Source organism: Pseudorasbora parva, chromosome 14 (assembly GCF_024679245.1).
Source record: "Pseudorasbora parva isolate DD20220531a chromosome 14, ASM2467924v1, whole genome shotgun sequence".
NCBI classification, from domain to species: Eukaryota; Metazoa; Chordata; class Actinopteri; order Cypriniformes; family Gobionidae; genus Pseudorasbora; species Pseudorasbora parva.
This window is the reverse complement of record NC_090185.1, coordinates 33488374-33506149: the sequence shown is the minus strand read 5'-3', so window position 1 is coordinate 33506149 and position 17776 is coordinate 33488374. Positions and strand designations below refer to the sequence as shown.

Below are 17776 nucleotides of genomic sequence, written 5' to 3'. Positions count from 1 at the left end.
TACTGCAACATACCCATTGCTACATAAATGATGTATAAATAATGCATTATAACAATCCGTTTCCTTGCTGAATTTGTATTCCTGTAAGTGATGAGATAAACTTGCTTGAAAAGCATAACTGGGTATGATAATAAATAGCCTTTTTTGCCTTAGTGGAAAATTGCTCAAATTTTTGTTTTGAATACAAATCTAACAAAACAGAAAGAAAAGAGAAAAAAAAATTGATTATAATTTTGCAGTTTGCCAGTGCCGTACCAAGATAAAAGGCATGTTGCAATGGTTTCGTAATCCTACTGTATCTTTGCAAGACCAACATTCCCATCTTCAGTCAGTCTGCTGGTATGTACTAAAGAAACATGAACTCAAACCTCCATGGATTTTGGTTTACTGATAAATCTATAAAGGCTAAATGGAAGCATTAAAAAAACGAGTTACGATTACACCCCGGAAGTACATCCATACATAACGCCCTACATGGCAAAACGATTCAGTCATCTTGGGTTGTCAGACTTGAGGAGGTATCACACATATCTTGCACACTACTCATACCGACCAGCCGTGACTACGCCACACCTTTATTATTGCAAATGTCACTTTTGAAAATCAAACCTCAAAACAAAGGAGTGTAAAACACGAATCAGGAAAAAAAACGATTACAAAGGGCAACATATTTCCCGACAACAAAGTCCTCCTTTTCTATTTTGTTAAATAAATTTAAAGTAAACAGAGTAAACCATCTTTTAAAAAAAAGACTGATGAGGATAAGCTATATAATTAATCAATTACCAAGACTAAAGATTTACAAATTGCAGTACACTATATATTTATTGTTCTTAATAAACAATTTGAGGCTGTATCAAAAACGGTATAAAAAATTAGATTGTGATTTTATCAATCTTTTTTTCCCCCTTTTCTCTTTTTGATGATTTTGTAAATGAAACCAGTTCTTTTCACTCCTCCCATTCCAGGTCTTGCGCAAATATTTTTTTTTTTATAACCATCACTATTTATATATATATATATAAAAAATAAATCACCCCTCATCTAAAACAAACGGTAATATTTTTTTCTCTATTTCTTTTTTTAACCATATCTGATTTACACACGTTTGGACTATAAATACAGTTATATCCACAGGCAGAATATTATGTACAGAAGACACTTGCTGCGATACCACCAAGGCAAAATATGGCATTCAACTGCAAATATATATAATTATGACATGACATTTAATAAACAATGCCGTTGTGTAGAGGATGGGTCACAATTATCAAAATCTTCAGTCTTTATTTAGAATTATTTTGAGTGGATCCAAGGCATATACTCCATAATCATCACTGATATATAATATTATATATATATATATATATATATATATATATATATATATATATATATATATATATATATATATATATATATATATATATATATATATATATATATATATATATATATATATATATATAAAATAACAACATAATAAAAGAAAAAGAAATAAAGAAACTACAAATCATCTGAAACCAGAGCTTGTTCTGATTAAATCAAGTCTTTGAAATTGAGCAATCTGTCTCAATGACTGTCAGTAGCTTGAGTTTAACTGGTGAAACAGTATATTGGTGGTTTTGACTTGAGGGTGCTGAACATTGTTCCTGCTTTTTTATGAAGGAATTACCCCGTCAACCTGTAGATCCAATTAAAAATCACAAGATTTCTTCATGACCTATGGGAAATATGATTAAGTGAGATCAATACTGGGCTTCAGCCTGTCAGGTCAAAGGCAGAATCTGCATAGACGACTCACTCGTGAGATTACCTCCTGCAAAAGTTTCACATGGCCGGCAAGAAAATATAAAGCACATATCTCAAGTCAGAACACACACTGCGATATGCTCACTCAGTGATTTAATATACATTTAGCATTATTTTGAGGGGTGGAAAATAGTGTTCTCAGTGTGATACTTAAAAAAAAAAAAAAAGTAATAAAAATATATATAATAAAAATTAAAGATGTTCTAGCATAAGTTTCAAATATACAGTGGATTAAACAAACCTTTCGTTTTGGCTACCTCTTCTTGTAGTGATTTAACTAGACATGTAAAGAACAATAAAAACGGTTTAATTTTGTGTTAAAAGGCAAAACCATAATGAATCGACATCCCACAATACTGTCTGCATGGCTGTCCAAGTCTCTCAAGGCCATTCTTTTATTCCCCTTCTGTTATTGAATTTCTCTATGAAACATGTGCACCTGCAGTCAGCTTTATTGTCCGCTTATATTATTCAAGATTAACGAATTCAGAAGATAGAAAGAGTGCTGTTAGGCAAGGAGTTCTGATTCTGAGTCGAAAAAGGAAAAAATAAAACAAAAGAAAAAGAAAAGAAATAAAATAAAACAAAAACAATAATTAGTCAAAAAGCCCATCTAGACACAAAAGCGCCAGGACTGGAGGGTACATTCCCCACAGTTTAGCAATAACCAGAGTAGTCAGAGGCTGAGGTTGTTCTTGCTGTCCTTTGCAGACTATTCACTCACCCCACCCTCCCACATCTCCTTAAGAGTCCTGTTTAACAAAAACCATCCCATCACATTCAAACCCAAAACCCCGATTTGCAGTGCCCCCCCTTCTAAAAATCCCATAATGCAAAGAGACAACACACTGGTGCGGAACTAAAAAAGTTCCCCATCCTCCTGCTCCGGAGGTTTCAGCAAACATTAGGGTGGCACGTAAGGGGGTGGAGATCTGTACGGGGTCATGTTCTTAGGGCGGGATCCTTTCCCCTCCATTGGGACAGAGAAGGGTGGTGGCGGCTGGTAGGGAGGGGCATTAGGATCCTCATCGTGTAGAGGAGTGTACTCTCCCAAAAGGTCCTGGTTCAGAGGTGTTGTCTCTGGACTGGCCATGTTGGGATACTCCGGTGGAGGAAGGGGAGGCTTTTCCTCTTGAAGGATAAGGGGCATGCTGGAAGATGGGGGTGGCTTAGAGTCATCGAGCTCATCCGCAAAAATAATTGGCACTCCTTTCTTAATGAAAGTAGCTTGGTCTTCTATAGTCAGCTTGCCCTTGCGTTTCTTGCGATAGCAAATCATGGCAATGATTCCGGCAATCAGCAAAATAGCTGCAACCACCACTGCTGGTATGACGGTGTGGAGATAAACATCATCGGTGCTCTGTCTTCCCGCTCCCACGGCAGGAGTAACAGGAGATGGGGTCGGATCTGGGATCTCACCTAATGGTACAAACATGTAGTTACGACAGCTTCCTGTGCCTCTGACAGTGATATTTGATGCTTTGAAGTCTGGTAACATGACATGATTGAATTGTGAAGAGGGTCTACCCTCAGGATCAGAGATTTTTCTGCTCAAATGATGTATTTGATCTTTTGGGCAGGGGTTTTGCTGAAGGCTGTTGTTGGTCCATTCCACTATGATGGAGCCCTTGATGATGTTCTTCAGTGTGACAGTGCTGCTGTTACGATCACCAAAAGACTGGGCCAGTTTCTTGACAAGAAGGATCTTCTTGTGAATGTCATTGGTGACTGTACGTGCATCCCCATCAAACACGGCAGTAAACAACACTGGGGACTTAACACTGGTTCCCCAACGATTTACACGGACCTCAAAGGCATCTATTGCATAGAGACCTCCTTTGTCAGTCGCTTGCATGAAATACTCATGTTTCCCTTCGTTCTCCTGGTCTGGTAATCCATACAGCAACTGGCTTGTGCTATTGAACTGTATCCAGGAATCATCCCCGACCACATCATTGCCCTTGCGCAAGGTGAGCCTTAACTTATCTGTAGTTCCATCCTCTTTGTCAAAAAATGTATCAGATGGAACCTTCACCTCAAAGTAGGTGCCAACGTAGGCATTCACCTGATCAATTGGGTTACGCAGGTCGGGTTTTACATTGCCATCAAGTACAACAACTGAGGGAGTGGTACGTCTTGGTGGCTTGGCTGTGGTGGACTTGGGTTCTTTCGGTATTGGTGTTGTCTTGGGTTTCTTTCCAGGTCTTTTCGTCGGCCTCCTGGTGGTGGGAGTTGCTGGGGTCACAGAGGTTCCAACATATACAGGTCTGGTCATAGTGGGCTGGATGCCGATTGTGCTGGTGGTATCCATTACATGTGTTGGCTGAGGGGGTCCTAAGGTTGGAGTGTAGGCAATAGGATCTTTGTTTCGAATGGTAGGTTTCACAGGAAGTGGCACAGGACCACGAACTGGTGGGGCAGAACTGTCTGAAGTAGGAGCAATAGAAGGAGAGGTTGGTGTGGGTACGATACGGATGGGGGGCTCAGGGTAAGCTGTTGGTGGGAGCAATGAGGGAATGGGAGTGGGGGTGTTGTTGAGCTGCCGTCGCACCCTTTTGGGTACATGGGGCTTTTTGTTAGCGATGTGCCATCCAACGACAGGATACCCTAACTGTGCAGACATGGTCCCCTCTTTTGCTGGAACCTGAACACTACTAATATCAGGAATGCTGCTTTGATCCAGACTGCAGCCAAGTTTCCAGGACAAGAGGGCTCCGTTTTCAACCACCTTCTTGGCATTTCCTGGTCCCGCCATGAAAGCAGACATGTCAAACAAACGGTTGTTGACCACAGGCAAAATCTTCATGTGCTGAAGCCCCATGCCAGAGAACTTTTTCATGTTGGCAAGTAGTTCCACCCTCTGCTTTGAGCTCATCTTTGTGAGGTCAGCATCCAGAATGACGGTAAGCACAGTAACAGGCTCCTCATTGCCACAGATGAAAGGTTGGACATCATTGCTGGCTGATTGCTGGATTGCAAGGTGAAAAGGGTCTGTATCAGCATGCTCCTCTGGGTGCACCTCAATGGAGAACACATCTGGGCTTTGGGAGACTTGGCTCTCATTGGAAACAGAAACTGATATGTAGTGAACGCCCTTGTCTGTCTCTAGAGGAAGGCCTTGAAGTGTACCACTCTCTGCATCCCAATGCAACCATGCTGGGAGCACATCCTTGCTTGCTTCTGTGATCTGTAGAAAGAGAGGAGAAATAACGATTACTGCAACTGAATGACTCTCATCTGAAATTTAACAAGACAAATGAGCTTACAGTGGTGCCAGATATGCACAGCCACATAAAACATGTAAACTAACATGTGACTAATCATATGAATTGAAGTTGTCACTCTCAAATGATACATTATTTTTAGTTTTTGTATTCAATCTTTTCTGGTTGTGAACATGAACTCAGTATCTTCAAATTCAGCACGACAGGCGGATTGAAGACTATAATGAAAGAGTGCTCTCAGGGTGGCATAGAGCTCCCTGCGGCATGAGATTCTCCACCAGCTGGAGAACCATTCAACGAGCGCTCAGTCAAAAATAACCAATAATGAATCAATGGCATTGCAATGATCCATTAACAAGTCTCTTTGCAAATTCAAAAATACATCCTTTCCTTTCAGCCCCTTAATTTGATTGTTAATAAATCCTGGTTCATACATAATGTAGAGCCAGTGCCCATGAGTTAGGCCATTAAAACTCAAACCAATACATAACAGTCACTAAGGGAGCAGTGGCATCAGCAGCTGGGCTTTTTATTTCAATTGACAGGCTTCAAAGTTTTAGACACAAAATCCACCATCACCACACCCCTCTCTGCCTTTCACAATCCTGCTTTTGAATATTCCCATCTACCAGTCAGAGCATGTGTGCGAGTTTGACTGTGAACCTATTTGATCGCTTAGACACATTAATAATTCAGGTGGGAGTCTAATTATAGGCTGATCTATAGTCGTGTTGATTGATAGTGTGCTTGAAACATCAACACTGCTGCACTTCAAATGGTATTTGGCTTGCACAGAACAGTGATACTTTGGGGGTTTAAAGGGTTGGCGCATGCAAAAATTACAATTCTCTCACCATTTACACAGTCGTAGCCTTCAAATCCTATTTGCTTCCTCGTGTTTAAGAAAATGGCACCTTAAGAGGGGCCATAAACCCTAACGTAAAATGACAATTTAGTTTGCATCATACTAAGTTATCATATAACTTGCATGATGGACTACTTTCAAGTTCTTTTTTTCTAGTCTTGATGTCCACCCCATCCTACCATTAGAGAACTGATTCAGCAATACCACTGAATCTATATTCACACCCCCCCCCCCAATACCTGTAGAAAAAAAAAACAAAAAAAAAACAGCAAAATAAAATAAACAAAACATACCTTACATATTCTGTTTATAGTCAAATTGATACCATCCCAATGCAATGAAACGTACAGATGGCATGTGTCTACTTTTGGTGCCTTTTCAGACCTTGGTTTAGAATAAAATAGAAGGTTAAGGCAAGTCTTTTTTTTCTGGAACTAGAGCAGTGGAAACACACACACAGCCACTGCTACACACACTGACATTTAGGGAACCACATAGTTTCCATAGTGATGATTCATGCAACCCACACTAGTAAAGACAGTATAACTTCTGCCAAAGGCATGTTTCTCTTGACTTAAGTGAAGAAAGCAAGGAAAAGCAGAAAAGAGTGCAGAGAGAATGTCAACAACAAGAATATTAGGGAGTTGTTTTTTCTTTCATATTTCAATTGCTGCGGCAAGCCTGTCGGAATGCTTCTGAATGGCACATGTAGATTGGGAAAGAAAATATTTCTTTTAAAGATCCCAGGGCCACAAAAGCAAGGTACCTAAAAAGAAAAACTGTATATACAAGAAATATGAATGACCTAAACCTGTTGTTTCAAAAGAGAGAAAAAAAGTCAAGAAGGTGTGGAGCAACAGGACAGTGAGCAATTGATGACAGATTTTTCCTTTTAGATGAACCCTCAGTGATAGGGTTGTTATATTAAAATCTTAAAAGACCTGATGAGAAGATTAAACTTTCCCCCCCTGAAATGAAGGAATTACATGGATGAATCGAAACTTGCCTTCGTTGTGGTTTGAATAAAGCCGCTCATTGTTAGAGCATACTTGTGGGGGAGTGTGCAGCAAGAATAGATCCCATTGTTGGGATATGAAGACAGCTGAAAAGATAAGATTCATAGTTCTGAAGGAGTAGGCTCAGGCATGTCTTTGTGATATCAGAGAGAGAAACGGAGACAAAGGAGGCGGTGGAGGAACCGGCCTGAACATTTGAAGAGCCCTTTAGTTTGACCAATATGTTTACAAGAAATGACTAACCCATTTTCTTTGGTTAAAATTTCTCTACTCAACTCTTCTCATCCTGGTCTCTGAATACATTTACACATGCTTCTTTAAATAAAAGACCCATTAAGTTTTCAAGAGCCAGGCATTTGCACTCTTAATTTTGAGACAGAATGACGACAGACTGATCTTTGAAAATAACCCACTCTTACCTAGGGGAAACGGCAGGCCTTTTTCAGCGGACTGTGGAACATGACCCATTTTTCTGCCGAAAATTACAAATGAAATGTGGGGTGTGTTCAGGTCACTTGAGAGAGGGATTTGCAAAATGTGCAACGGAGCTGCCTGTGTAACAGAAATAAAAACAGGCTTCAAGTTTGAAAATGGCGGCCCATTTTTTTCTACCTTTATCTAGGTAAATGAAAAGTTATCAAATGAATGCCGAATCTTTTGTATGCTGACATTTTTCAGACAGGGAAAGGAAATGTAACAGAATAAAGGCTCAACAGGAGAGCTGCTGTTTGTTTATAACAAAACTTTAAATTGCTATTCGGTGAGGAGGGAATGTCAGCTTTTGATCCATGCAGGGGAACAAGCATGAACAAAGGAGAAAACAGTAAATGTGCAGAGAAAATAAAAAAAGGGTCGTGAAGATAAAACTCATGAATGGCAAGCAGTATTCTTTGACGTGGATCGGTATAGAAACACGGTCACGTTATGAAAGAGGGAAAATTACAGCTCCTTGGGCTGTGTCATTTGTGGCGGACAGGTGGAGATGGCTACATGCAGTAACTCTTGACATTTGAATTCGACATTGGACCTATTTGACAGGACCTACCGGGACTTCTGCAAAATAAGGACCCTGAATAAAGAGGGATAAATACTAAAAGAGGGGCTTATTTATGGTATGAATCCAAAGAGCTCCATTTCCTGAAACAATCACAAGGAGAACAGTCAAGGACACTTGACTAGTTAACCCGTAACTGCCCTCTAGTGGACATAACAGGAACCGCATGGCAGGTTCATTCACACAAGCCGAGCGCTGCGTTTTGCTCCCTTTGTTTCCAAACCCACCTAAAATGAGGAATTATAGCGGCTTTTTTTCCTTAAACCGAAAGGCTTGTCGAGACTGCATAAAGACTGGGAAAGGGCAGTGGCGCGGCAGAGTAATTCAAGCCTGCAATGACGCTGGCACTGCAAAAGCTGGTTGCTATGCAGACGGTATAACAAATAAATGTGAATATGCATCCACAAGACGTAAACGGAGCAATCTTGAGTTACATGCATCTCCCAGTCAACATAAAGTGACTCATATTTCCAAAGCCATTTTATTATCAGCTGCAGGAATACAACTTTTCCACTGCCTCACTGCTGAGGCTAATTAGGTTTCAGTGCCAGTCTTTGTGCTGAAAAAGGGAGGGGCTGGGGAGAATACGAAGAATCCTGCCATCACGGACGAGAGTGAAGGAGCAGGAGGAGAGGAATTCAGAGAAATGAAAGGACAAGGGAGAGAGAAGCTCGTGGTTTCTTTCATTCAAGCAGAAACGACATTAGCAGCAACTAAAACAGCTGCCTCTTATTTATTGAGATGATTGAGCATTGGTCAATTGGTGTTGGCATTTAAGACTAGAGTCGTGCTTTTTTTATGCGTGTTCAAAACAGTACAAAGGAATGTTTTTAAGATGAGCTTGGCTTTTCTCTCTTTTAAGCTTATCCCCTTGGTTCCTTTTGATAAAATGGAGGCTAGAAATTTAAAAGCATGAAGTAGGTCAGAAACTTCAAAAGGATCTTTTTGCACAGTAGGTTATTTATGAATATCTGAGGGTTCAAGTATTTCGTGGAAATCATGCTGATGGGTCTGGTGCAGAGGGCTTTGGACATGACTGACTTCAGATATTATAGAAATAACCGCAAAGACCAACTGCAATAATATACACCAATTATGCTGTAAAAATATTTTTTAAAATTAGGACTGTCAAAATGAACGCATTAGCGCAAATTGATTTTAACGGTACTCATTTTATCAATGCACTATTAACGCAGCGCGCATTATCTGTTTGATCCGCGGCGTAGAAATTCGAGATAAGCCATAGATATAAAGGATGCAGCAGCAAATATAAATAGGGAAAGAACAGGGTTAACATTACTATTCTGAAACAAGTGCAGAACTAGCCTACATAACTACCATATTTTCTGTTTAACTTTTATTAGACTCCAGGTTGAAAGAAAAGTGCGTTTTTACACTGAGCATATTCTCTGCAGTCTGAGCGTGATACACTGCAAGCTCACTCTTGCTCACATCAGAGGTAAATCACCACTTATAGTACATGTTTTATTGAACTAAATACATTAGAATCGGCTAAAACGAATGCACAGGTTTTTTTTTTTCCCCTAACAAGAGCACTTCCAGATTGCGTGAATTAGGGATGCGCGATTAATCATATTTTAACCGTGATAACGATTTTTGCTTCTGTCGATTGATTTCAAATAATCATCACGATATTGGCCCACTTGTTATTTATCCTTAAAACGTGTTTTTTCTTTGGGGTTTGCTGATAACGAGCCTCCACTAGCAGTCATGGTTGTGGTAGCCAGATGCAAAGAGCTTAAATCCTCCAAATAGAGCTTTTCTCCTTAAAAGGATATACTTTCTTCCCGGTGTTTTACTTAAGTGCAATCTGGCAACCCTGCGCACACCTCTAAATGCGGAAGGAGCGTTGATGGCTGTAAACAAACATATGCGGTGGGGTTTAGCATCTCCACAACGAAATCCTGCTTCAGTGTAAGTGTCAATCAGCCAGTCTTTGTTTCTTCACAAGACACTTGTGCTATGTGTGTGACCAAATCTGCCATGATAAAACCTTCGGCAAAAAATGTCAACAAATGTGTACGGATCTCCACTTTACTGTTTGCAGAATAAACGCACCTTTGCAGCCGATGTGACAATTCAATCGGGAAAATGTATATTATTTAGAATTATTGGAAATAATATTTCCAAGAGTTTCGCCGTTTTATCTTTTGAAGTTCCTAAAGGTTTTAGCAGTTTTCCTAATGTGAATCAGTTGAAAATTATATCGCCACTGGTAACTTCTAAAACGCAACATGAAAATGTGAGAAAAAGCTTAACGTGTCTTAATTAACGAAGACAGTGTTATTAACAAACCACACGTAGTGGACACCATAATAAAGCATGTACAGAAAAGCAGATGAGCCCTGAATAGGAACCCAACACATGTAATTGGCATTTTCCTCCCATTAAGAAAACGTGGCTTAATGTAGGTTAGTGACATTAAAAAGACCAAACTAAGTAAACATTAAATACTAATAAAGCATACTACATAAAAATCGGGTTTGTGCAGAATTTGATCTTTTAATATCACTAGTAGGCTACGTTAAGTGACGTTAAGCTTTTTCTTTATAAAGGTTTTCCTGGAAGGAAAAAACAATGTGTAATTAAATGCGTTGTGTTCTGGGCTCAACTGTTTTGCTGTACAGTAGCCTATGGTTTATGATTTTTACAGAGTTTGGTCTTTAATATCACTGTCAGTGCATTAAGCATTTTAGAATGTCCCTAGCCACAGACATTTTTTATATCATTGTTCATTGCTTTAAGAATTTGCAGGGCAATCTGAATCTGTGGTTTGTCTTATTTGCAATCGAATTGTGTTGCTTTAAAAATCTTGCGTGAATACAGATTACAAAGCGTTCACCAAAACCATGTGTTTTGTATTGATTTCCCATCTAACAAAGTTATCATAGTTGGTTAAATGAAGACAGTGTGCCACCTACATGCCTTTTGGGTGACGTGTAGCTTTACAAAATTACCCTTTTTGACAGAATAATCGTGATCAATAATCGTGATTTTGAGCAAAATAATCGTGATTATCATTTTTACCATTTTTGTGCAGCCATAGCGTGAATTGTGGCACAGGTTGGCGCGCACACAAAATACCGCCTTTTCAAATATATTCCTACTAGTAGAATATGGACCTCTTCCAGGTATGGTGTGGTACTGGTGAGCTCTAAGGTCCGCATGACGGATTTCACATTGATAATTTTTCATACGAACTGTGCCCTGCTCTGAACTAAATTGCCAGTGAAAAAACTCCCTTTATTTATATTCTTTAAATGAGAGAAATCACTGCTTATTCTGAATTTTTAAGATTCGGCTTAAGAGACATGAACAAGTAGCCTGACAAGCCAGACCCACATCAAGATGTTTGGTCTGGAAACTCACCATTGACAGATATATAAAATTTCAAAAAGTACCGATAAGAAAACCGTTAAAGTACCGGACCGATAAGCAGTATCGGTAATAGTAATACAATTAAAATCTTAATCCCCATCCCTACCCTGGGCTGAATATCACAAATATTTTGATTTAAGTGGGCCTATGTAAAAGCTGACAGAACACTGATGAGAATATTACTACACAACCAATATATGTATACCACCAATTTAATTTAATTTGATTAAATTAATGTTGAAGTTGATATTTACAAGAAATATTGTAAGGGTTGCTAACTTTTAACTGCTGTAAAAAGCACCTTATTTGTTTAAAGTGTTTGCCAACCATATGTTAATGCCCTTTTGTTAATTTAGCAGCACTTTTGTATTCATTATTGAATTTTGCGCATACTGCGATTAATCACAGAAAATCATGCGATTAATCACAATTAAACATTTTAATCATTGCCCAGCACTATATATATATATATATATATATATATATATATATATATATATATATATATATATATATATATATATATATATATATATATATATATATATATATATATATATATATATATATACATACACATCACATCAAGTGAAATGTTAAAACAAGAGACCTGTAAATGCACTGTTTGAGATAAGGCAAGCAAACTAATACTACTCCCCAATACATATTTCCCTGTAAAGCCTACTCAAATCTCCTATGATGTTCAGTTGAGAGTTTTAAACCAGGGTCCGGGGTTCCCCAGGGGGCCATAAGGGTGTACTAAAAATGACAAAGAAAATGTATTTTAGGGCTGTCATTAGTTGACATGTTCACTTAAGACATTTAATTAATGTTTAATGTGATATATTTTCTTTTTTTTTTTAATTTTGGAAAAATTCATACAGTGTACAGTGACAATATTTTCTATTATATAATTTTAGTAACCAATTTTATTAACCTTTTTTACTGTAGATGCTCAATTGTAGAAAGTCATAAAACCAATATGTTATAAAAGCAATTTGATTATTTTTCTTTGGTAGATGAAAAATCTGTTATTTATATTGAAGCCAATTATACAAATTATCACAAAAAAACACTATATACAATTGGAAGAAAGTAAAGTACTATAAAATGGAGACATTTATTTTAAAAGCATCAAAACTTTTAATGGGCCCACAAGATATGATGGTTATGACAGATAATAGTAAATTTCCTTATAAAATGGAAAAAAGGCAGCAGAGCCATTTCCGTTACTGAGTAATGGAACGGTGCATTCCTATCTAATTTTGAGCTATTTAAGCAACTACATAGCAAACTCATAGCTAGTCTCTGATAATCTTGAACACGTTACTATTGCAATGGCAAGTTTTTGTTGCAATGGCAACAATATTTGCACCACTGCTCTAAATTTGTAATTCATTTTTGTTCCGGCTCTTCTTTTTCGGAGAATTCAAAATTATTTATAGTTCGCAAAGCTGATTCTAAATGCTGTTAAGAAAGGAAAGGGGAAGTTCATCGTAGGCTATTAGTTTGGACAGGTCTGAATGGCTATGGAACGGAACAGCTGTAGGCAGCTTTAACTGTTGGGCGTTAGATTCTTTGGCACAGCTGTCAAGACAGATTTTCCAAAGTGCACAAAGGGGTTTGTGGTTTCAACTTAAAAAAATGCGCTTGACAGGGCAGAAATGATCTAGTGAATGTAGGATTACACAGAAGGCCTGGGAGAGCCGCCCAACATTTAGAAGGGACAGAGAAACACAATGAACAGATTCAGACAGAGGTCACGCTTTTAACAACAGTTGACATGGACTGGTTGGTTAAAAATGTCTCATCAACTGTTGGGTGGTCAACAAAAGATGCCTGGTCAGGGCTGCATTGTGTTTGGACCATTAGCGCATTGATTGGTTTTCAGAAAGCAAGAAGTGCTAGCTGACAGAAGAGAGACACACACACACATTCTTGGGGTTTATACATATAACCAATTGAAGCACCAACTGTTACAAAAAAGCAGAAAATATATAACATGCCCTCACAAAATTTAGGCAAACAAACAGATCTGTTCGCTGTTGATCTAAATGTAAAGTGCACCCTATGCTTGCAGTTCCCAGAGAGCACTATGCCATCAAGCATGCAGACCACGTGTTTGCAAGTAGTATTGCGTTATTACAGGGACCAACACATTTTATGGTCCATCAGTCATAAGGAAAGCGTAGAATAAGATTTGAGCAGTGCTTGGGGCAAAGTCACGTCTTTTGCACTGACTGAGTACATTGGCTGGGGAGTGTTGATGTGGTGCTATCTGATATACCAGGGACGATCCGTTGAGCACCAGAGGACAAATTTGTTTGCATACATTTGCAACACATTTCGAAGGATGCTATGCACGATGAAGGACGCACTTCTCACCTTTACTACGGCCCTGGAGTCTTTCGCTTTGATGGGCACCCGCATGTGGAAAACCCTGCCCACCACCGCCGAGGAGTCTGGGAAGCCGCCAGGCTGGGACATGGACACGACCGCCGCTTCTGCCTCGTGTAGGTCGGACAGCACCACCGAGTGCATCGACGCCTCCAGCTGCCTTACATCGCCTAGAACTTCCAAGGGGTTCTGATCCCAGGAAGCCCGCACTTCCGTTACTGTCAGCACCATTGCAATCAGCAGCACCAGAAGAGTCCTGTCCCTCTGCCCCAGCATGGGGTGTCCCCCATCCCGGAACTCTTTCAGTTTATTGCGCATGCCTGCTTTTATTTTCTCTCGCACAAAAGAGGACGTCCAGTTGAGGGGGCAGCATGCACCCCACAGAGTCCGAAAGAACTGATCCTCTTTTCAAAAGCTCAATCCTCTCCTTTTGTTCTCGATTACGCCTCTTTTCCCTCCTTTTGTGAAAGTGCCCTCAGTAGTTTTGAAATCCCATAGTTAAGGGGCTGCCTTTAAGACCTGCGTTGAGAAATAGAAAGAGAGGAATACATTAACAAGCACTTCAATAGCAAAAGACAACACTGACATGTCTGACCAATCCATCTTAAGAGTTAAATATAATGTTGGCGTTGCAAACAGCCTAAAATGGGTTACTGGTATAAGCTAGAGATGTGCAAAACTACACATTTAGTAGGGTTTACCTGACCACCTACATTTCAGGAGTACATGACCCTCAGTTTCTCAGTGGCTATTTACATAAGACATTCTTGCATTTGAAAATAGCTAGATGCAGCAGGCTAAAAAAAAAAAAAAAAGTCAGAGGACTTGCGACACATTATAAAAACGCAAAATATAAACTTGTTGACCGTACTACTCCTCTAGTTGATTGTTAAATGACAAGTCGATTAGTCAATTAGATCACGACCCATTTCAAATACTGAGCAAGGTATCTAATAAGTGACGTATCACGGCGGTGCCGTAAATCACTTTAGGTTAATGGTATAAGCCAGATCTTCGCTCTCTGCCAGTGCTGATGTTTCGCACTGCTTGCTTACCCACACATACACAGGTGGATCAAGACTAATCTGATTACCATTCACAGCTTTCTCTCCCTTTTCTCCGCTCACACTGTGCTTTTCATTCCCGTTCTGCCTCATTCATCACCGAACATGTCCCTGAAAAAACACCCTGCACTGGAAGAGTAACCTGCTCCATGAGTGTCGAAAGAAATGGTCGGAGACAGGGGGTCAGTCCATAGCGACCGACCGGTTCAAACGCTTCAGAGGAATGCACACCATCTGAATTGTCTCATGGGGGGGGGGGGGGGGGGGGGGGGTGCTCTACACTCTAGAGGTTTGTTATTCATGCAGGTCTTTCATTCAGAGAGGAAGAAGAAAAAGCCTGCGGTGAAAAGAGGGATGGGTTTAGTGCAGGGTGGGCTGGAGATTTTATGCATTTGAAGAGGGAGCAGCTCCATACAATGCAGCTGATTTCCCCCGAGAACTGCTCTCGAGTCCTCGTGTCCAACCTATGAACGAGGGAAGCGGATACGAGAGGGGTGGGGCGGTCTCTCACGCTCCCTGTGTTTGGTGGGGGTTCGAGAGGAGCTTCTTCAGAAGACTCCAAAACAACAACAACAAGACTGTAGGCCTAACTTGCAATCATTCTGAACGCCAGCAGGAAAGTTAACAAAGTCCAAATAAATCAACAACCAGTTTCAAAGTCAGGTTTGTTTTTTTTGGTCTCAGCCAGATGCCGACAAAACACCGTCTTTGAATGTTTAAAAAGGCATCAGCAGAAAATCAAAGACACATGGCTGACAGAAAAAACATGGATACTACCGAGAGAAATAACATTGTGATGTGGAGATGGAACATAAGGTGTGTTTTCGGGTTATGAGTAGGAATTTCTGAATGTTCAACAAAACATTTCATATTTACTCAGTGTGCAGGACAAGGATCAATGCCCCACAAACTGCTGGGATGCTTTCTCCATAGATTTTCAATTAAAAATAAGTTCAAATCAGATTCATTCAGCTCGATAAGCTATTCATTTCAAGTCACCACAGATTTAATCATTGGGATTTAGTGTCCGACTCTAATCTGTGCTTGCTCTCAGGTTGAGAGTCATTTGGAAAAAGTCCCTGACTTGTTAGTTTCCAAAAGGAACTTTCATTATGCCAGTGGATAATCTATAATGACCGCTGATGTACCTCACTACACAGACCCCAGGCTTTATCAAACACACAAAAAAGAAAAAACCTCTTTAAACATTCCATAAATCGCAGATTATCATGCTTGTTTGTAAAACCTGCCAAATACGTGCCTCAAATTCCACCAATTGTCCTGTTTTAAATGCAACTCAATCTCATTTCACACAAACTGTTGACTAAGGATGAGAACTCCTGCTGAAAACCGTGTCATCTTTTGACACGTTTTTTTTTTTTTTTTTTAAGGCTCAGATTAGAAAACTGCAGAATGCCTGAAGTCTTATCGCACATCATTTATCCTGACAGGTATGGCTGGAGGTACAGTCAGTAGCATGACCCTCTTCAGCTTTCCGCACTTTTCCACTACAGTCCCACCATTGAGCATTCACAAAGAGCCAGATGAAATTGGCAGGTACATGAAAGAACTTAAACCTCGTCTCCGGTTACGGATAAAGACGCCCTTTCAGCTCTCAGGAATGGCAGGCTGATCTCAAAAAGGTGGAAAAAGGGGCCTATCACAGCATTCCTCCCTTGATCAAGAAGCTGTACTGGTCACAGGAACCCTGCCGCCAGACTCAACGGCAATAGACTCAGACCCTTTCAGCAGTCAAAGTGACCTGAGAAGTCTTTGAAATGGACCATTCTGCTCTAAAGACAAAATGGAAATCATTTCATGCGTGGGAATCCTGAAGGCCAGTCCCTACACGCCAGCAAAAATACAGAAGGCCATTGTGCTGGAGGCCTGAAACAGTCCACTGGACGCTCCGGGAGATTAGGATTTGACAGGGATGTATATAGATTGGGGGAGAGGGCAAGCAGTAATAGGTTTGCAGACAACAGTTCAGTTGGCGAAGGGGGAAGAGCGCCCTCTGCCCTGGCACCATGGTGACACCCCTTGTCTATACCTCCCTCCCCCCAAGGGGCCCATGCTATTGGGCAAGCTTATAAAAAGGCTTTGAGTCATGCATTCCAGTTCGAGCAAGGCACCAATGTTTACTTGCAGCCAAAGTGCCAACAGCACACTTTTAATGGTCTTCTTTTAATAAAAGTATCAAATGCAAACACCTTAATTTGGTCAAAAATAATAAACTACTTAAATACAAGCTCATTGATCCTTAGAACAATTGCGCACTCATTTGTAACTGGATGGACTAGTCCCGAACACCTTATTTTTCCAAACCTCAGAATACAGAATTCACTGTTGATGCCATAAAAAACACATTTACCAATGCTCACAGCTCTCAACTAAAATATAAATGCACCGCAAGAGATCTGAAGAATACGATATAAATAAACATCAGCGACTGAAAACCCAGTAACCTGACTTATGGGATAATGTCAGGTTTATTTTGCAGGATTTTAAAACTAGAGCCTGGCAAAATACTAAATTCAAGCAATATTCGACAATTAAAATGCTGCAAGCTGAGAACTGAGGATATGACCAGCGGCAAGGTGATCTCAAACAGGAATTTTATACAAGCTAAAACTTTTTTTTAAAACAAGCAGTGAGAGTAAACTGCCTTGGAGTGAACTGCCTTGACTTTATGTTGTCAGTTTCTTGTATGTGCGAAAACTCAAATTGTTATACAGAATTGTAGAAAGGATCAGAACTCGAGAAAGATGTGAACAAGCCGCCCTTTTGATTTTTGAATTACAAATTACATTAGAAGCCATCGGTAACGGCTCACTTAGGTCAATTCATACTGCATGTCTGTATTTTCCTCACTGGTGTTGGCACGCCATTTGACACCAAGACTTTAAATAGCTACCAGCGGAAAGTACTGCCAAAACAGTAAAATC

The 17776-nt window shown here is 39.8% G+C and overlaps 1 protein-coding gene across 3 annotated transcripts in view; it reads right to left on the bottom strand.

The window, feature by feature from the left end:
• Positions 1-1475: 1475 nt before the first annotated feature.
• The window catches only part of dag1 (dystroglycan 1), a 42309-nt gene continuing 26008 nt past the window's right edge, over positions 1476-17776 (bottom strand). For all 3 annotated transcript variants that reach the window (XM_067416299.1, XM_067416301.1, XM_067416300.1), the window contains 2 exons: positions 13756-14286; positions 1476-4999 (listed from right to left, as the gene is read on the bottom strand). In XM_067416299.1, coding sequence (XP_067272400.1) covers positions 2717-4999; positions 13756-14085 — 2613 coding nt within the window. In that variant the 5' untranslated portion in view covers positions 14086-14286 and the 3' untranslated portion in view covers positions 1476-2716. The remainder of the gene's footprint in view (positions 5000-13755; positions 14287-17776) is intronic.